Source organism: Grampus griseus, assembly GCF_964374135.1.
Source record: "Grampus griseus genome assembly, chromosome: 15".
NCBI classification, from domain to species: Eukaryota; Metazoa; Chordata; class Mammalia; order Artiodactyla; family Delphinidae; genus Grampus; species Grampus griseus.
In genome coordinates, this window is record NC_139009.1 from 57,818,212 (window position 1) to 57,839,934 (window position 21,723).

General features: G+C 43.8%; 1 protein-coding gene across 1 annotated transcript in view; it reads left to right on the plus strand.

Moving 5' to 3' along the window:
* Nucleotides 1-21,723, plus strand: part of ANTXR1 (ANTXR cell adhesion molecule 1) — a 243,880-nt gene that overhangs the window by 146,252 nt on the left and 75,905 nt on the right. The window contains exon 14 of the mRNA XM_082672424.1: nt 19,671-19,712. Within this exon, the coding sequence (XP_082528550.1) occupies nt 19,671-19,712 (42 nt within the window). The remainder of the gene's footprint in view (nt 1-19,670; nt 19,713-21,723) is intronic.

Here is a 21,723-nt window from a genome sequence, read left to right on the forward strand (position 1 = left end):
ACAAGGGAAGATCTTAGAGACTGATTTTCCTGTTTATGAAGCATTTAAAAACTGCCCTTCCACATATTTCTGAAAGCTGTCTGGGGCTCTGATGCTTAGTGTGCTCCCCAAATTACTCGTTGATCGCTGGCTTCCTTTATGAGTGATGATGTTCTGAGGAGGACAGGGTAAATTCACGTGTTTTCTAAAGGGAGTATACAGGAAGGAGGGCAAACGTCATCTCCCCGCACCCCAGGATGCCGTATGCAGCAAGTTTCTCTCCCCCGCGTGACAGCACGCCCTCACCACAGTCTGGGACTAGCAGAGGGCATCCTTGTAAATGACGGTCCTGAAACCTCCCTGCCCTGTCTTGAGTGTGGGAAATACCCCATGGCCTGGTACCAAAGCCATATCTCCATGATGGGAAATAGCCAGAGAGCAGAAAGGGTCTGTAACATGAGGAGCCATGAGGTTTGCCTTCCTCCCGCTTCTGCACAGTTCTTCCGGGGAATAATATTCAAAATCTTTAACAATTGGCAAGGCCTCCATCCCAATTGAGACAAACATTAACCCTTTAGTGGCTGGATATGGGGTGGGATGGGGGATGGTCCATGAAGTCCTGTAGGGTGGCAGGGGTACAAGGGCAGGCACTCAGGTCACTATTTACTAATCATAAAGAGCATTTTAACATGTAATGACCAGTATGGCCAGATCAGGCATGATAGACACTACGAGGCCAGGCTTCTGCAGCCGTCAGCATCCTCTTGCCTCCTGCTGGTCCTGGAAGAAGGAATCTGAAGGCTGAGAGTGACTGGTGTTACCCATTGCATTTTGCCTTTCTGGAAGGACCCCATTCCCAGCTGGCTCTTATCTCCCACCTAGAAGGAACCTGGGTTAACTTATTGCCCGCGTAGCAGAGAATAATCTATCAGTAATGACTGATGGACAGAGAATTGGCCAGGTCTTGGATCCAAAGTTTCCAGTGTTTCCCAACGTGGCCCTCAGTAACCCCAGGTAAATCTTTGCTTTCTAAGATTCCTAACTTTATTCACTGGCACAAAAAATATTCACATTGGAAGAGAGAGAGTCATCGGCCTATGTACCCTGTGCTTATTTGCATTTTCAAAAAGGGAATTCAGGGGCCAATATTTTACAAAAAAATAAATGAATAAATAAAACCCTGCCTCAGTTCCACAAAGGGCATTGCCAGAACGCTTTAAGTCATGCTATGGACACTCCACCCACTTATAAATTTGGTCCAATATTATTGAAATCTCTAAATTGAACTTTAAAAAAAGGAAGACTAGGAAATCTGCATGAGAAGAGGATCATGGGGAAAAAGAGTTGAAATGTACTGGATGAGTAAACGTATGAACATATGGAGGAAAAAAGTCCACAATGAATCAGTGGTATTAGAGGTAAATATTATCTAATACAGATCTAGAACATGCAGGTAACCCTGAGAGTCTACCATCATCCCAGCCAAGAGGCAGCACCCTGAAAGCCTGCAGTCTAACTAGGATGGTAGCTTTACGTACACAGGCAAAGGCCATCACATCCTGCCTAAATTTCAGCGGGTCACCAGACACTGATAGATTCTGATTAGCAATGGGGGCTGGCTCCTTCGAATCAAAAATCTGGGGGAGAGGATAAATGCCTGCCTGGTGTCTTAACCTACGGACCCCATGTTGACGCTCTCATGAACACCCTCGATTACTTAACACCCAGCCCACTTGCCCTGCCCCATCCTTATACCGAGACAGAGCAATTGATAGTCTTCTCCTCTCCTACTCCATGATGATCCCTTCAGAAGAGAATTGCCCAAGCATGTTGTTGGGGCCACTGCTCATTTACGAGGCCTTCTCATTGCTTAGCAAACTCTCACCTCATCTTTGTGGAGCCCCAGACTCCACCCCCATGGTGTCTCTCCCAGACTTCCCGTTCTCCCGGAGAGGACTGTCCTATCTCTGGCTCTTTCACTCTCAACAGACAGCCTACCCTTCTGCCTCAGTGAGAGGTGGAAGCTGTCCTGTGAGAAACCTTCCACTTCAAGTAGCACTTTCATGCGTGCTGCTCCAACATCCCTCCCCTCCCCGGATGCAGCCTGGCCCCTCTGCCTCTCTCACCACTCATGTCCTTCATTTTGTTCTCTCTCATTCGCCTCTGCCTATGGTATCTTCATCCTTTCCTCTCCACTGTCTTCCTCCCTGCTGCCTACTGGCCTCTTTCAACCTTTAAAAATTCTCATACATTATTCCTCCTTCAAGCCGCCCTCTTCCTTCTCCCTCCCTTTCATCTGCCAACTTCTCTGCAGAGCAGACTGTCCACAATTCCTTCCATTCACTCTTCGGCCCACTGCACCCTGGCCTCCATCAGCATCGTTGCTCTAGTCCATACATTGCAAGCCTGAACTCCCCAGCCAGGGATCTCTGCTCATTTTGCCTTCTACTTTAGCTCTTTCAGCAATGGGCACTCTCTTCTTTCAACTCTCTCCTCTGCTGGCTGCTGCCGACTCTTCTAAATCTGTCTTCAGTTTTCCCCTGTCTCCTCCTGCTGCCACTCATCTCTTGTTCTCCAGGATTGTCTTCAACCTTCTCTACACATTGTCCCTGGGCAATATCACTAATGCTCATGACTTCAGCTACAATGGATATGCTGATGGCTACTTAATGTGTCCACCCATTGCTGGCCTCGGCTTCAGAAGACCAGGCCCACAGTATTGGTACCCAATGGGCATCTCAAATGTAGGCATCTCTCCCCATCGTGTCCCAGCTAAATTCATCATGTTTTCCCCAGAACTGCTCTTCATCGATAGATATGTCACCATCCTCTGAGCTGCCCAAACTCTAGACTGAAGAGTGATTGCCAAGGTCTCCTCTGTCTCTCCTAGTCTTCTCTCACTTCACAGGTGTCTGTAGAGCATCCTCTTCTCTCACACACCATCTCATCTGATACATCCATCTGCACCCTTTACCCCAGCATAAGCATAATACGGGGCACTCATTAGTTGCTTAATAAATAGTTGTGGAATGAATGGATGAACGAATGTCATTGCCTTAGCCTGAGGTTCTGCATCTCCCGCCTGAACTACTGCAATAACTTCCTAACTGCTCTTTTAGCCTTTCTCACTGTCACTAGGTTTTTTTCCCTTAAAAAAAGAAAACTAGGGCTTCCCTGGTGGCGCAGTGGTTGAGAGTCCTCCTGCCGATGCAGGGCACGCGGGTTCGTGCCCCGGTCCGGGAAGATCCCACATGCGGCGGAGCGGCTGCGCCCGTGAGCCAAGGCCGCCGGGCCTGCGCGTCCGGAGCCTGCGCGTCCGGAGCCTGTGCTCCACAACGGGAGAGGCCACAACAGTGAGAGGCCCGCGTACCGCACAAAAAAAAAAAAAAAAAAAAAAAAAGAAAGAAAACTAATCAGGTCATGGTCCCACTCACTTCCATGCCCCAAATCCTCTTGACTGTTCAAGATCTCTAAAGCAGACTTCAAATTCCTTGACATGGCGTACGTAGACCCTTCTCAACCCGGCCACACCCCACTTCTCCACCTCACCTCCCACCTACTCCTCCCTGTGCCCGGACCCCCTCGGCACCCTGTGCAGACTCCTTCATGGCACTGACCATGGCGTTGTAACTGATCATTTGCTTGTCAATCTTCCCCTGTAGACATATGCTATTGGAAGCCAGGGCTGTAGTTCCCCAGCGCATAACCATGCCTGGCTCAAGACAGACTGTTACTCAGTATATCTCAAAGCTCATTGAGGAGCTAAATGGAAGGAGGGCCATCTCCAGGCACACTCTATTCTTTGGGGTTCCTTGAACATACCTCATAGCTACTAATGATCTCTTTGCTTATATTGTTTCCGCTTGCTGAAATATTTTCATCTTCTTTATCTACTCTGTCAACAATTCCTCTTTCTTCAAAGCCCGGTTCGCTGATCACTCCGTCTCAGTAGCTTTCCTTTTTCCCACCTGGGGAGAATTAGCGCCAACCTCCCTTGGTTTTCATAGCACTTTTTTCACACATCTATTAGCGAATTTTCTCATTCTGTCACAAGTGTTCATTCATATATATGTTCCTGTCACTATATAATGAACTCCTCCAGGGGACGGAGAAACTTGTCACAGAAAATCATCCCACAAAGAAGTACAGTGCCTACTATGTAATTCATATGTTTTCCAAACTAAACTAAAGGGGGGAAGGGGAATGGATACGAAAGGAACCCACAAACTGGTGGAACTGTAGGGCATGGTAGTTTCATGGGTGTTTGTATTATTATTATCAGGTTTCATAAATTACATGTATGTTACACACATTGTTTTATATGTATCAAATATTACATAACAAAAGACACTTTTATCAGCTTCTTAAATAAGATCCTAGAAATCTGCCCATTTTATTAGGGGGTTGATTGTATATCAGGAACCTGAATCAAAAGATCTTGCCATATTTTGCCAGGTGAAAAAGTTTCTGGAGATTCGTTGCATAGCAAGGTGAACATACTTAACGTTACTGAACTGTACACTTAAAAATGGTTAAGATTAGGTTATGTGTTTCTTACCACAACTAGAGAGAAAATAAAAAGAGATCCTGCTGTAGAGTTGGAATTCTTCTGCAGCCCAGCTAATTAAACTACACTATTAAGGTGAAAGCAAACCATTATATTTCTGTTCAAATAACGGCAAATATTGGGAGAGGATCTTGTGCGTGCTTTGAGAATTTCTCCCGCGAGAAACAAAATGCGGTTCCCTTTTGTTTGGGTTTGTTTTTAAAGGCCTCGTAGGTATCTTATGAACAGTTTTTAAAGAATTATGTAAAGGATCATGTTTAATTCACTTTATTGAATTTCTAGGGTAGTTCAATGAATGACAAATTGCAAGGGACAAAAACTAATCAGGAACTTGACATGCCTTAAATTGAAATAAAAATAAATTCTTCAAATAATGCCCTCCACACCTTTAAGCACAGCATTTCATTTTCAGGGCCAGACAACCAAACCTAACATCACCAAAGGGATTCACTGAAGCATATTTAGCAGAAACCTGACAAGTACAAGCCGTTCCTTAGCCAGGCATCATGGGCCTAGACTCATCGTGCTTTCTGGATCCCTTTCCAGCCTCCACCCATTCCCATCTGGACACACCTCTCTCTGCAGCTGACAAGGTTGCTTCCCACTAGCACGCAGAGCCCTGCCATGGCCTGCCCTCGCCTCAGAGCTCTGCACCACACGCCAGTCTGTTCTCATCTCCACCTTGCCCTCGTGGCTTCCCTCATCCCTGCTGGGCTGGCCCTGCGACTTGCCTGGAAACCCACCCGCCACCATCCTCATGCCCCTAGGTGAGCTGGAAAGAGGCAAGCTGTCATTAAAGACAAGGGGGTTCCAATATGAGATCTGCCTCCATAAATATGAGATCTGCCTCCATCAAAGGCAAATCTTTTAACCTTCATTTCCTCACATGAAAAATTAGAAAATTGGAACCATGCTGGCACTAAGGTAGCTTCCTTATATTCTTACCTCCTATAAGTGAATCTACTCCTCTCCTTCAACATTTCCTGGCCTGTGGTCCTTAAACCTGGTTACATATCAAAATATGATGCAAGTATCAGGGGCAGCATTTCCAGACGTTGTTCACCTAAACTTCTTTTGACCTGGAATCCTCCCTTGACCCTTACTCATTAACATACTGACATCTAGAAGGGCACTAGTCCTTCCCGAACACCTATTGACACTGATGTCTGGAAGGACACTAACATTCTGCCAAAGACCGTTTGGGAAACATAAGCCCAGAGAATGCTGAATTGGCTGAAAGTCAGATTCCTGGGTCCCTAGGTGTGGCCTCTTTACCGCCCTCCTCGAAGGGTGTCAATGCCAACAAGCTCAAACACACTGTGAACATCATCCCGTGCCCTTGTTCCTTGTGTGTCCTGCTCAGATCCCACAGGCACTGCCAGTGGCTGGAATCACCTTGCCCATAACCCAGGCAGACCAGATGCTCCTCTAAGCCTCAGGGAATCTGAATTCATGAATTTTTTTTAACTGTCTCAGTGTTTCGCAGTGACTCGTGCATCATCTAGTGAGGAATATGCATAGCTGCTCTTTGAAATTACCATGTACATCATTTAGGCCTTATCAACTAATGTTAAAATTCTTGCCACTACTCTCTCTTACGTATGAATTTGGCCTTTTAAATAATTCCAGTCTTAAGGGAGATAAGATGAGAGGCCAAAAATTATTTGGAATTTGAGTTCCAAATGTAAAAAACAAAAAAGTTGAGCTCATTTCTTTGAAAATTTCTTGTACTACATTCTAGATCAACACCCTTGGCACTAGACTTTACTAAACTTTTACAGTATAAAATTACTGGATTCAAGCAGTACTTGGCCAGCTCTAATCAACTGTGAGGTTTCTATTACATTTATACTGTTTGTATAGTAAGTTTCATTTATCTGTCATCAGCTAGTATTTCATGTTTCCTGGACATTTTCCACATTGCATTGCCTAGTTTCCCTTGGTGTCTTGATTTTAATTAAAAGGATATTTATTATAAGGTCAGGGAATCAGAATGGAAGCCTAAATTGTAAAAGCATGAGAGCAAGCATCCCCTTCCATCCATGAAATTAAAGCCTTTTGTTAGGTGGCTTTTCAGATCTCATTGGCATTTCTTCTATACACAGCTTTCTTCTGATGGCTTCTCCTCACACAGAACCTACGAGGCCAGGGAGGTAGCAAAGGAGTTGGAATTAAGATATCAGCCCAGAAGTCTCAGGATATGCGATGTTTTAAATCAAAGGCTCCAAATTACGACAACATTTAGGCATCTAAATACAACATTTATTTGAGTTACCCCTCTGAGCATGCACGAGGTAATCATTTGGGAAAAATCAATTACTCCTGGCTGGTGATACACTGGACTTCCTAGCAAAATAAAAACAAAAAATTTCCTGGAAAAAAAATGTAATAAAAGTTGTTTTAAATGCATAGCCAGGCTCACAAGAAAATAGACATTTCCAGGGACAAAATAAAAAAGGTTCTGGAAATCAGACGGTTAGCTGACCCTAAAGCGGTGGTGATTTTCCAATCTCAATAACCTAGACATTTGGTTTCAGAGCCTTACATAGGTCCATAAAAGTTTGGGAGTCAGAATTGAGTCTTCTGCTACAGCTGAGACCTTAAGTAAAAGGATGAGCTATGAGTTGTGTGTGTGTGTGTGTGTGTCCCTAAGAATTCAGAACCACAACCTCTCAGTTTTAGAGTTCAAATGTTTATTACTTGGGGTTCTGTAAATTACAAACTAAGAGAAAGGGATCACAGTTTGGAAGTGTTTAGGAATCTGCAAAAGGAAACTCTCTGGCAGGTTGATCCCTTAGCTCAGTCTTCATAAGATTCCCATAGGTAAATGCAAACTTCACATGAGCTCACAATCGAAAATTACCAAAAACCCAAGGAATATTATTACTCAGACTCCTTGGGGTTTTACTACGCATGGAAAGCACAGAAGACCAGAAATCAGTTGAGGAAGTCAAGGCCCTGTCATTGGTCTTTCCTTTGCTCTCTACAAAGTTAACAGTGGTTGAGTAGCAGATACATCAAAAGTTCTCTAAGTACCATTATTTCTCCCATAACATGAAGGGTATTCCTAAAAATATCACTTCATATGGAATTTTAGCCCTATGGAAATAACAGGACTGGGGGGGGGATATAGGTTCAGAACAGAACATTCAAAACTGTGCAACGTTATAAAATAATACCCTTTTAAAAATTAATAAGAAACTGAAAATTTCCACCATTTTAAGCATCTTCAATTCTTGAAGTAATGCTACAGTATAAATAGCACTATGTCTCAATTTTTAAAAAATAAACACATGAAGTTTTGTGATGAGTTTGAGTATGATGTAGCCCCATGCCTTTGAGTTAACGGGACAGAAGGAAGGACATTCTTAGGATGAAGTGTCACAACAACAGAGGTGGATGACTGTGACTCATTGTCTTCTTACCCCTTCTGTGCTGGCTTAAAATAGAAATGCAGCTTTTGTTGTCTTGCCAGGGTCCTCTTTTCATAACAACAACAACAAAAAAGCTGTTTGTGTGGTTCCAAATAAGACCAAATGCCACAAAAGTGTTATTCTGCTGCTCTCAGCATGATAGCCTTTTCTTCAATCCATGACACATGCTTCTAATCCCCTTTAAAGCAGATGAAGGGCCCCATGCCTTCCATTCTCCTTTCTTTGGGTTCCTCAGTGTGGTCTCCAATGAAGCTCAACGTGGGTTCCTTTACTCCCTTTGCTCTCAGGGTGTCCCATGAATCTCATCTCTTCATGAGCATCTCATGCACAAGCTTAAGGCTTTCCTCCTTCCCTGAATCCTTGGATTCTTATAACCAGGACATACACTCGTGTTGAGGATGCTTTAAATGCTTTCATGAAGAAAGGTACACAGGCTCACAAGTGCGATATATTGATTTAATTGCAATGCACAAGGGTAAACAGAACTAAGAAAACAGATGAGGTGTGTGTGAGTTTTGTATGTTTCTTCCAGGTCACTCCTGACAGCTGAGCAGCATCTTCACATTCACCTGATAGTACTTGGTGGCACCCAATATAATCAGCCAGCTCACACTTTTAAATGGTTAATGTTATGTTATGTGACCTTTACCACAACCAAAAAAATCTAAAACACATACAGGCATACTTCAGAAGTATTGCAGGTTCCATTCCAGACCACCACAGTAAAGCAAGTCACATGAATTTTTTCGGTTTCCCAGTGCACATTAAGGTTACGTGGTCTATTGAGTATGCAATAGCATTATGCCTAAAAAAAAATTTACATACCTTAATGTTAAAAATATTTTATTGCTAAAATATGCTAATCACCTGCACCTTCAGTGAGTCATAATCTTTTTCTTTTAATTTTTGAATTTTATTTTATTTATTTTTTTATAGAGCAGGTTCTTATTAGTCATCAGTTTTATACACATCAGTGTATATATGTCAATCCCAATCGCCTAATTCATCACACTACCACCACCACCACCCCGCCGCTTTCCCCCCTTGGTGTCCATACGTTTGTTCTCTACATCTGTGTCTCAATTTTTGCCCTGCAAACTGGTTCATCTGTACCGTTTTTCTCGGTTCCATGTATATGCATTAATATACGCTATTTGTTTTTCTCTTTCTAACATACTTCACTCTGTATGACAGTCTCTAGATCCATCCACGTCTCAACAAATGACCCAATTCCATTCCTTTTTATGGCTGAATAATACTCCATTGTATATATGTACCACATCTTCTTTATCTATTCATCTGTCGATGGGCATTTAGGTTGCTTCCATGACCTGGCTATTGTAAATAGTGCTGCAATGTGTCTTTTTGCAGGGGTGCATGTGTCTTTTTGAATTATGGTTTTCTCTGGGTATATGCCCAGTAGTGGGATTGCTGGATCACATGGTAATTCTATTTTTAGTTTTTTAAGGAACCTCCATACTGTTCTCCATAGTGGCTGTATCAATGTACATTCCCACCAACAGTGCAAGAGGGTTCCCTTTTCTCCACACCCTCTCCAGCATTCGTTGTTTGTAGATTTTCTGACGATGCCCATTCTAACTGGTGTGAGGTGATACCTCATTGTAATTTCGATTTGCATTTCTCTAATAATTAGTGATGTTGAGCAGCTTTTCATGTGCTTCTTGGCCACCTGTATGTCTCCTTTGGAGAAATGTCTATTTAGGTCTTCTGCCCATTTTTGGACTGGGTTGTTTGTTTCTTTAATATTGAGCTGCATGAGCTGTTTATATTTTTTGGAGATTAATCCTTTGTGCATTGATTCGTTTGCAAATATTTTCTCCCATTCTGAGGGTTGTCTTTTTGTCTTGTTTATGGTTTCCTTTGCTGTGCAAAAGCTTTGAAGTTTCATTCAGTCCCATTTGTTTATTTTTGTTTTTATTTGCATTACTCTAGGAGGTGGATCAAAAAACATCTTGCTGTGATTTATGTGAAAGAGTGTTCTATGTTTTCCTCTAAGAGTTTTACCGTGTCCGGTCTTACATTTAGGTCTCTAATCCATTTTGAGTTTATTTTTGTGTATGGTGTTAGGGAGTGTTCTAATTTCATTCTTTTTCATGTAGCTGTCCAGTTTTCCCAGCATCACTTATTGAAGAGACTGTCTTTTCTCCATTGTATATCCTTGCCTCCTTTGTCGTAAACTAGTTGGCCATAGGTGCATGGGTTTATCTCTGGGCTTTCTATCTTGTTCCATTGATCTATGTTTCTGTTTTTGTGCCAGTATCATATTGTCTTGATTACTGTAGGTTTGTAGTATAGTCTGAAGTCAGGTAGTCTGATTCCTCCAGCTCCATTTCTTTCCCTCAATACTGCTTTGGCTATTCAGGGTCTTTTGTGTCTCCATACAAATTTTAAGATTTTTTGTTCTAGTTCTGTAAAAAATGCCATTGGTAATTTGATAAGGATTGCATTGAATCTGTAGATTGCTTTGGGTAGTATAGTCATTTTCACAATATTGATTCTTCCAATCCAAGAACATGGTATATCTCTCCATCTATTTGTATCATCTTTAATTTCTTTCATCAGTGTCTTATAGTTTTCTGCATATAGGTCTTTTGTCTTCCTAGGTAGGTTTATTCCTAGGTATTTTATTCTTTTTGTTGCAGTGGTAAATGGGAGTGTTTCCTTAATTTCTCTTTCAGATATTTCATCATTAGTGTATAGGAATGCAAGAGATTTCTGTGCATTAATTTTGTATCCTGCAACTTTACCAAATTCATTGATTAGCTCTAGCAGTTTTCTGGTGGCATCTTGCGTATTCTCTATGTATAGTATCAAGTCATCTGCAAACAGTGACAGTTTTACTTCTTCTTTTCCAATTTGTATTCCTTTTATTTCTTTTTCTTCTCTGATTGCCATGGCTAGGACTTCCAAAACTATGTTGAATAATAGTGATAAGAGTACCCATCCTTGTCTTGTTCCTGATCTCAGAGGAAATGCTTTCAGTTTTTCACCATTGAGAGTGATGTTTGCTATGGGTTTGTCGTATATGGCCTTTATTATGTTGAGGTAGTTTCCCTCTATGCCCACTTTCTGGAGAGCCTTTATCATAAATGGGTGTTGAATTTTGTCAAAAGCTTTTTCTGCATCTATTGAGATGATCATATGGTTTTTATTCTTCAATTTCTTAATATGGTATATCACATGGATTGATTTGCATATATTGAAGAATCCTTGCATCCCTGGGATAAATCCCACTTGATCATGGTGTACGATCCTTTTAATGTGTTGTTGGATCCCATTTGCTAGTATTTTGTTGAGGATTTTTTTTTTTTTTTTTTTGCGGTACGCGGGCCTCTCACTATTGTGGCCTCTCCCATTGCGGAGCACAGGCTCCGGATGTACAGGCTCAGCGGCCATGGCTCATGGGCCTAGCCACTCCATGGCATGTGGGATCTTCCCGGACTGGGGCACAAACCCGTGTCCCCTGCATCGGCAGGCGGACTCTCAACCACTGCGCCACCAGGGAAGGCCTGCTGAGGAGTTTTGCATCTATGTTCATCAGTGATATTGGCCTGTAATTTTCTTTTTTTTTAGTATCTTTGTCTGGTTTTGGTAGCAGGGTGATGGTGGCCTCACAGAATGAGTTTGGGAGTGTTCCTTCCTCCACAAATTTTTGGAAGAGTTTGAGAAGAATGGGTGTTAGCTCTTCTCTAAATGTTTGATAGAATTCGCCTGTGCAGCCATCTGCTCCTGGGCTTTTGTTTGTTGGAAAGTTTTTAATCACAGTTTCAATTTCAGTGCTTGTGACTGGTCTCTTCATATTTTCTATTTCTCCCTGATTCCGTCTTGGCAGGTTGTGCATTTCTAAGAATTTGTCCATTTCTTCCAGGTTGTCCATTTTATTGGCATAGAGTTGCTTGTAGTAGTCTCTTAGGATGCTTTGTATTTCTGCGATATCTGTTGTAACTTCTCCTTTTTCATTTCTAATTTTATTGATTTGAGTCCTCTCCCTCTTTTTCTTGATGAGTCTGGCTAATGGTTTATCAGTTTTGTTTATCTTCTCAAAGAACCATCTTTTACTTTTATTGATCTTTGTTATTGTTTCTATTTCATTTATTTCTTCCCTGATCTTTATGATTTCTTTCCTTCTGCTAACTTTGGGTTTTGTCTGTTCTTCTTTCTCTAGTTCCTTTAGGTGTAAGTTTAGATTGTTTATTTGAGGTTTTTCTTATTTCTTGAGGTAGGCTTGTATAGCTATAGAATTCCCTCTTAGAACTGCTTTTGCTGCCCCCCATAAGTTTTGGATCATCGTGTTTTCATTGTCATTCATTTCTAGGTATTTTTTGATCTCTTCAGTGATCTCTTGGTTATTTAGTAATGTATCGTTTAGCCTCCATGTGTTTGTGTTTTTTACGTTTTTTTCCCCGTTAATCATTTCTAATCTCATAGTGTTGTGGTCAGAAAAGATGCTTGATATGATTTCAATTTTCTTAAATTTACTGAGGCTTGATTTGTGACCCAAGGTGTGATCTATCCTGGAGAATGTTCCATGCGCACTTGAGAAGAAAGTGCAATCTGCTGTTTTTGGTTGGAATGTCCTATAAATAGCAATTAAATCTATCTGGTCTATTGTGCCATTTAAAGCTTCTGTTTCCTTATTTATTTACTCATAATCGTTTTATAATAGTAACATCAAAGATCACTGATTGCAGATCACCATAGCAAACATAATAATGATGAAAAATTTTGAAATATTGAGAGAATTACCTAAATGTGACACAGAGACATGAAGTGAGCAAATGCTGTTGGAAAAATGGCACCAAAATACTTGCTCAACACAGTGTTGCCACAAAGCTTCAATTTGTAAAAAACAAAATATCTTCAGCGCACAATAAAGCAAAGTCTGCCTGTATATTACCTTCTCCTTTACTTCATGAAAAATCATACTTTGAGCTAATACGATTTCATAGTTGATTGATTTTATTGCTCAGCGTCCTTACCACATATGAATAAATTCACATGTTACATACCTATATTGTAACAAAAGAAACTGTACATGTCGTTTTCAAATTTTCAGGAAGCCTTCTTGGAAATTTAATTTGGGACACAAAGCTGATTCGTGAACCACAAGGCAAGGGAATTTACTTGGAGGCTGGGGTTAGGGGATAAAATGGGATATAGATGGTGTCAATAAAGTACCATAACTAACCATGAGTCCAACCCATAACTCTAATGAGATCCTTATGGTGCATACATGTGTCACAATCCACTCATGGCAGTTGGAACTGTTAGCATATTAATTACTAAAGAAACATTTATATGGAGAGTTGAGAAACCAGAGTTGCATCTTGTATCACTAAAGGGCTTATTTGACAGGCAAAGAGTTTAGAATAATCAGAAATGCTTTCTTTACCTTTTCCTTTATAATGCATACTCATTCATTCCAGAAATAGTGACTAAGCAGCAAGCACGGACTATGTGTCGGGAGATTAAAACTGAGCCAAGTATGCCCATGTCTTCTAGAAGCTTAGAGTCCAGTTCTTCTTGCAGAAGAAAGAGATGCCAATACAGTGCAGTCAGTTCATTGCCAATGGTGCAGTGAAAGATAGATAAGAACCGTGTCCCTAACGCCCAGGCAATCATCTGCCTGGGATTGCTTCAGGGCTGGATCCAAGAATGCAGGCCATGCCAGCTCTGCACACAGATGAGCACGAATGCTCTTCAGAGGAAGCAAGAGAGTTTCCTCCAGAGATAGTACTCTGTCTTCCCCTAGGTGGGACACGTAAGAAACGAAGACCCCACAGTCCCTGACAATAGAGCAGGGACACAATAACGTTTAGACTCAAACATTTTCTAACCAGCCATAGGCAGCTCTCAACAGAACAGTCATAGGAATGTCTGACTTGAAGCAAAACATACCCCCATATATCCACTTGAGGTGTAGCATTGTTAAAAACAGGCTACTTCATAGTTCTCAAAGTGTGGTCCACGGACCAGCAGTATAAGCATCATTTGGGAACTTGTTAGAAATGCAAAGATCCCACTCCAGACCTACTGATAATAAACTCAGGGATGCAGCCCAGAAGTCTGTGTTTTAAGAAGCCTTGTAGGCTACTCTGGTACTCGATAATGTTTAGAGCTATTCACCTAATTCAAACTAGAGGACAAATGCTTAATTTTGTTAATAGAGTAGTTATCTTAAGCCATTCTCATGGACTTTGTCTGGACAGCAGAACTGGCTGTGTGTCATGGAAGTGTCTCCTTTGCAACAAAAGAACCACACCTTCGGTACAAAGGAGGTTGCAGGAGATGCTCCTCATCCAGTTCAAGCAAGAAGGACACTGAGACACTGAAGACAATCTAAGAAGAAAGGGGACCCAAAAAGAAGTCCTCTTCTCATGCCATAAGATGAGCATCTGTCTAACATGAGCTCATACAGCTTAGCCTACAGCCAACCACCATCAGAGAGAAGAGACAGGAAAGATAAGCAGGAGAAACGGAATGTTGTGATGGTGGAGCCATAGCAGGGCCCATGGGGGAATAGCCAAGCCTGGCATCCCCCTGCTCCTTGTGCACCACACTGACCACACTCACTCTATTAAATGGAATGAGCCAGTGTGGCTACCCTGAGAGGAGGAAGAGGGGCCGGTGTCAAAAACCAGGTAGAGGGCTTCCCTGGTGGCGCAGTGGTTGAGAGTCCACCTGCCGATGCAGGGGACACGGGTTCATGCCCCGGTCCGGGAAGATCCCACATGCCGCGGAGCGGCTGGGCCCGTGAGCCATGGCCGCTGAGCCTGCGCGTCCGGAGCCTGTGCTCCACAACGGGAGAGGCCACAACAGTGAGGGGCCCGTGTACCACAAAAAAAAAAAAAACAGGTAGATTGCATTCTGCATTCCATTACACAGTACTATAGCAGTAGAGATGTAAGGGCAACAAAGTGCAAGGATCCAACATAAATTAGGAGCAAATCTTGAACACTTCTAGAGGGGAAAAAAACAAGCAAAATAAACTCACCAGGTGCTTTATTTCACCTTAACATTTTATAAAATAAATTTTAAGAGAGAGATTTACAGAGACCTAAACAGTTGAACTTGACATAAAACACAGTAAAGTTCCCAGATGTCAAAAAGGACCTGGGCATATGTGATCTTTCTACTGTAATCTTCCCATGCTAACGATATCTCCACATTTTCTATCATTTCATTTCCAACAGCCAAACTAAGAGGTGTACCTAAAAAGCTGAATTTGTTTCGACTCAATGAGAAGTTGCCAGTAAGATTTCAATTTAATGAGATTCCACCTGGTCTTTTCATTCTTTCTTTCCTTGACCCGTACGACAGATGATTTTGTCAAATCTGGCCACCTCTACATCTGCCTAAACAAACATGGACTAAATCAGAGTTAAAGTCACTGATAAGGGAGAAGAGGCACATCTCCCAATTCACAACAGAGTTTCAAGACATTCTCAGGTAGCAAAGAAACACTAATAGAATTCAGAAGCTCTCTATCCCATCTCATTTTTCTTAGGCGCTTTCACTTCACCAGTCCAACCATTAATGCAGAAGGGACTCTAGGGCAGCTATCCCAAGAAGGCATCTGGTCACTTTCTACTCATCCCAAATATCCAACCTGAAAATGATAGTAAGTAGAGATGTGATGTTGGCCTCTGGAGGAGAAATATGAAAAAATGTCCCCAGAGTTATCCGTGGTACTGCCATTCAGTTCTGCCATGTTATGCTTACAGATATGTTTGTTGAGGGATTTTCCTCTTAAACATTTCATTAAGGGTCTCTTCAACCTTATCCATCTTCTGTTTGTCCCTCCTAATGAGGAAGGAGCTGACAAGTCCACCCACAACCAAGAGGACGCTCCCAGAACCTTCTAAGAAGGGAAGTAGCTCAAATCCGACCTAAGCTTTGTAGTGTTCAGTTGCTTCTAGCTTGCATTCTTGTTGGCAATAAAGACCGTCTAATCACACTAGTTGGAAGCCAAGAATTATGCAATTAACTTTTAATTACATTTAAAAATGCTACAGAAAACACTGGGTTATGTGAGACCCCATAAAGGGGACCTTGCTTGTTCTGTGAGGTCCTGGGCGACTTCTCAGGGGAGGTGATCTAGCCGATGAATACGTGTTAACTGGGGTACATGCAGGTGTGCAGACAAAGCAGGGAGGTTAGCAAGCAATTAGGCAGAAGACGCTACAAGTGTAAAGCAGCAGGGTGTGTGGAAGGGACAGGAAGGTGACAGGAGGCTGAAGTGCAGAAAGTGAAGGGGAGAGAGGTGGAGAGGGGTGAAGTGGAGAGGTGGGGGGCCACGCCTGCACGTCATGCAGGCCTTTTGGGGGCTGAGGCAATTTGCATTTTCTCCTCTGAGGCTGCAGTGGTGCTGTAGGCTCAAGACCAATGCAAGTTGTTGCCCAATTGCTCCTCCAGGCCACCTGGGCTCGCGCCCTGGCGGGGCGGTGGGGGGAGTGGGGAGGGCTGACTGTCCCTGTGCTCAGAGCACTCCATTGGGTGGCCCAGGCACTGGTCTTGGCATGAGAGTTTGTCTCACTCACAGACAGCCCATCCAGCCTGCCCAGATCGCACTTTGAGACGCTCTCCTGCCATTCCCTGGGCAAGTTGCACCTGCCCCCAGGAGCAGACTGGGAAGGAGGGGGCAGGGACTGGAAGCAATAGGAATACTTCTTCCTCATTCCCGCTGAATAGAGCCAGACACCCGTCCGATAAGGCCAGATTGGAAGTGCCTAAATTTCGTCTACCTGAACATGGTGGCATTTTTCCAGAAGCTCAGGTGCCCAGTTTACAAGTATGTCAGCCTGGCATCTAGATGATGAATTAGTCCGCCTTTGATTAATACTTAATAAATCATGTGTTTTGCTTTGTCTTTTGGGTTCCCCTTGGGACACTGTTGGATGCAGAATTCGATAAATACCCGATAAGACACGTTGGCCATCAACCCACAGACGGGTTGGTCTGAGTGGTGGCTGCCTGGCTGATGTCAGCACTTCCTGGCTGGTGTCATGTGCTTACACGTATGTGGTGAAGCAGACTCCTACTGACCCCCCCTGAATACCCTGGCCACTGTCAGGCCCTCTGGCCACCATCTGAGCGCCAGCCTCCTGTCTCACCCTTTTTATGAAGCTCTGGCTTCTAGGCTACACCATCTGGAAACCACCATACATAGTATATACTGAATTTTCATTTGGTATATGTGGAGGGAGGGCAAGTTAAGTGAAACCTTTGTTAAAGATTTAATAAAAGCAAAAGACAGTGACGACAAGAAAGGGAAAGGGGAATAATAATAGTATTCACCATCTATTGAGCACCCGCTCTGTTCCAGATGTTTTGCAAACATTATTGCTCATCGTGACTCAGTGCCTGCAAGGTTAGTGTTATTGCTCCCATTTAGCAGATGAAGTGGAGCTCAAGGAGGTTCAGGGACTTGGCGGATCGTCACAGTCAAAAAAAGGCAGGTCTGGGGTTCACATTTGACAACTACACAGTGCTTCCATGCAGCAAGGGGGCAAGCCGGTTGCACTGTGAAGACAAAACCCCAGCTGCTCTGCACCAAGTCTCTGTACACCCAGGGTACTTAGCAAATACACTGCCTACAGCAATCTTGTCAACATCTGTCTGTGTTCCTAAGTATCCTGCTCTCGTCTCGCTCCCTTCCTTAATCCCGCCCTGAGAGAAGAGATGCATTCCAGATCGCTGTCCCCAGCTCCTCACCCCTCCCTCCAGTCTCCAGGCATTTCCTGTTTGAAAATCATCACTGCCTCTGGGATGATGGGAAATCAGCACTGGGCAGTAATGACCCTCCTCAGAGACTGTTTTTAAGGAATTTGGAGCCAGTGTTGAGTGGGTGAGCGAAATCATGGCTTCATGCTTTCCAAAGACCTTCAGCAGGTTTCCCACGATGGCCAGGAAGTGGAGGCAGATGAAATGAGAGTTTGAAATGATAGCCTCGGGGCTTCCCTGGCAGTCCAGGGGTTAAGACTCTGCGCTTCTAGTGCAGGGGTTGCGAGTTCGATCCCTGGCCGGGGAACTGAGACCCTACATGATGCACGGTGCAGCCAAAAGATAAAATTAATAAATAGATTGAAATGATAGCCTCTGCCTCTTATTTAATTGAGTCCTATCCTTTTAGGTGACTGGAGGCTCAGTCCCCTGGCTGACGTTAGTAGAGCCTCAAGTCAGTAGCCTGTCTCAACATACAGAGATGACATTACAGATAGTGTTGGCATGGGTGACAGCAGTGGGGATCAGAGCCCAAATGAGGTCCCAGAATAATCATCAAATCAAAGGTGATATGTACTTAGTAGGGGGCAGAAGTGAGGAAGAGCTGCCTAGTAGGCGGCCTGCCCTGCAGCCGGGAGAGCTCTCCCACTACATTAAGGAACTGGTCCCATGGACAGTGCTCAAGCATCCATCCATAAAGTGGTCCAGGTCAGCCCTGACGCTAAGACATCAAAAGATATTTAATGACTTTTGTATTTACCAGAATTTTCTAAGGAAAAAGACTGCAGGTAGGGGACCCAACATTCTGATAATAAGCTTGGGGTATGAGAGGAGGGAGACATGGTGCAGTCAGAGTGGATAATGGCCAGATTACCTTGTAAAAGGCTCTAAATCAAATTAACTGCAAGGGTACAAGAGCTTCCCTTTTATGAATGGGGTGTGCAAGGTGGAGACAAAAGCGAGGACAGGCTACTTACCGCCACCCTTCTTTTCTCCTTCCCATGCTTCTCCGTATGTCACCCATCCTCTCATTGGCTAGAAGGGGCTCACAATTGCTTGCCTTCCCAGAGTGACCACAGGTCTCTCTTTAACCCTGATGATGGGGTATTTGCAGAGTCCAGTCTTAGAATATTGTTATGTAAATCTTTGTGCCTCTTAAATTTCAGGGCCCTGAAAGGAATCCCCAGTTACCCCTTCTTTGCTGCCCTTTGTTGGGAATCCGTCAGCCTGACCGTCACATCCTCCCTCCATGGGTACCACCTGGGGCCAGTGACAGTTAATGGGATTGCCAACAGTTTGAGTGTGGTCCATACCTGACTTATCTCTGTAGCACTATCTTAACTTCTGTTCTGGACCATTCTCTGTTAAATGTGCAGCTGTTTGGGCGGGTGGGTGAATGATTTGATGCAGGAATGACCAGATGAAGAAATGAGTGAATAAATTCGCAGGATAGCTCCCTGGGGTAAAAGATGAAACTTTTACCCGTGGAACGTTTTTTTCTCTATACAAAACTACAGCAGAGGGGCTTCCCTGGTGGCACAGTGGTTGAGAGTCCGCCTGCCGAGGCAGGGGACACGGGTTCGTGCCCCGGTCCGAGAAGATCCCACGTGCCGCGGAGCAGCTGGGCCCGTGAGCCATGGCCGCTGAGCCTGCGCGTCCGGAGCCTGTGCTCCGCAACGGGAGAGGCCACAGCAGTGAGAGGCCCGCGTACCGCAAAAAAAAAAAAAAAAAAAAAAAATACAGCAGACACAATTGAGTGTGGAACTCTCTGCCTGGGTCATGCTCTAACTAACTGAGCTATTCTGCCCAGAAAGACACCTGCCTTGCTTGGGCTCATTACTATGGTAATTATGGCCGCACCACCAGGTACCTCTTGAGAGCAAGGGCTCTTGGAAAGCAGGTGGCTGGAGATTTCTACTGACTTGTTCTTTTTTTTTTCTTTTCAGATTATCAAGGAGCTCCCTCCACCCCCTGCTGAGGAAAGTGAGGTGAGTGACTAGGTGGACAGGATGGTGGAGTGGGGCAGAGAGCTGACTGGGCAGCCCGAGACTCAGGCCTCTGCAAAGCAGAGCTAAGTCAAGCCCAGACTCCCACTGAGTGCAAAGCAGCAAAGAGGGAGGTAGGTCTCTGGCTCTTTCCTAACCAAGGATGAACAGGAACTGAAGTGAACTGGCAGCCCGAGGCAGAATGGTTTTTGGAAGGTTTTCTCCTTGCAAGAAAAATTTGAAATGCAAACATAAGTAGTTTTATACGTACAATTATTTGGAGCCCCAAGGTACTGACTTTTCCTGTAATACAGACACCTGATGGATCTCTTCTCCCTGCAGAGACTTATGCTTTATATGCGTAGATCAGAGTGAATTTGCCACATCGTCCAAACAATCAGCGGTTCTAGAAACAGATGGTGCTGAAGTTTGCCAGGCAGTAAAGAAAATACAGTGGAGGGGGATATGCTAGTATGCCAGCCTTGCACAGGACATTAGACCCTCATCATTTAAAGGAAGAAAAGTGACTTAAATGCCACTGTAAGTTGTCCAACAAGCAGGTCTGGTGCATGTGTGGCCTGGAGGCGTTAAAGGCTAATGGTGAGAAGGAGAATCCCTGGGCAGCAGTGCCTGCCCAGTGCTTTTCCTGATCCTCCGATTACTCCTGGGTTAGCTGGCCTCCCTCAATGCAACACTAACCAATTTAGAAGCCAGAGTCCAGGTCTGCAAACTTAGTGGGACCAGAAGATATACTGGTGAGGTTTCAAGTTCATTGTCCTTAATCCGTAAGGTCTGTTGTTGCAAAGCGAGCAACACCCCCTCACCACTCGTCTTCCCAATGCCTTTGTCAAGTTGCCTACATACAGAAAAAAAAAATAATAATAAGGATTACATTTAAAATTCCATGTGGCTCTTATATCCTGAATTCTAAGCTTGTAAGCTAAGGGATTTAATAACTGCAATCAATTAAAGCGCATCTTGTTGGAATGCTAACTTTCTGCCCAGAAATCAGAGGAGGAAATTACATTTCTGTGCACAGAGGAGGGAGGGAAAAAAACTCTCCTGACATCCACAAAAGCCTTTCCTTAATCCTTCAAGAGAAAGCACCGTGGCTAGTTCCCCGGGTTCCAGCTTGGCTGTGGTTCTGTTGTGTGCAGCTGTGTCTTATACTCCCAGAGAAAAATAGGGCGAGAAGCTCTCGCTGAGGTTGCTCTGTTTGCCCTGAGGTGAAGAATGTTCCCTTCACTCATTATGTTCAATTAGCGGAGTTATTGCCCTTTTCTGTTGCTGGCTCTGCATTTGCCTTTGGAAGGTGATGTGATGTGGCAGCCACCATGGCCAAAATATGCCAGGAGACTTAGGTCCAAGACTGTGGGGTGTGGTTGACCCCAGGCCCCAGCATCTAGCCTAGGACTCCACACACAAAACAAGCTCAATAAGTATTTGTAGAATGAAGTCTGATAGCCAACGATACAATTTTGGAGGAAAAAAAAAAGCCCAAGCCAGAAAACCACCAAGAAAGAATAGCTAAAAGCAAGAGAAAAGAGGTAGTTGAATTTTTCCAGTTTCATCCACTATTCTTATGGAAGTCACGCTTTCACCTCAAGAAGGCAGACCTGATTTCTGAAACAGGAGGACAACCTGGGGACACTGGAGACCTACAAGGTTCTGTTAGACCTACAGGAGCTTCCGGGCTGGCCGGGGCGGGCTGCAGGCTGTGCTGATTACCTGGGCATGCGTGCTGGCCCTGATTGGTCCTTGGCCCTGTGAATTAAGCAGGCTTAATCTCCTTCCTAATGTGTTTTGGCAGAAAAAAATAAAGAAATCCCACAGAAACGATGACATAACTCAGCCCATAAAAGTATTTTATACAAGGCCCTAAAAATCATAGCCTGAATCTAGACAACCTTCTCCACTGCACCTCCCTGTGTGTTCAAATCCCACCAGCCTTTCCAGCACAGCTCCTAGGCTGTAATTCCTTCCACCAGAGCTAATTTCTACCTTCTGCACATTC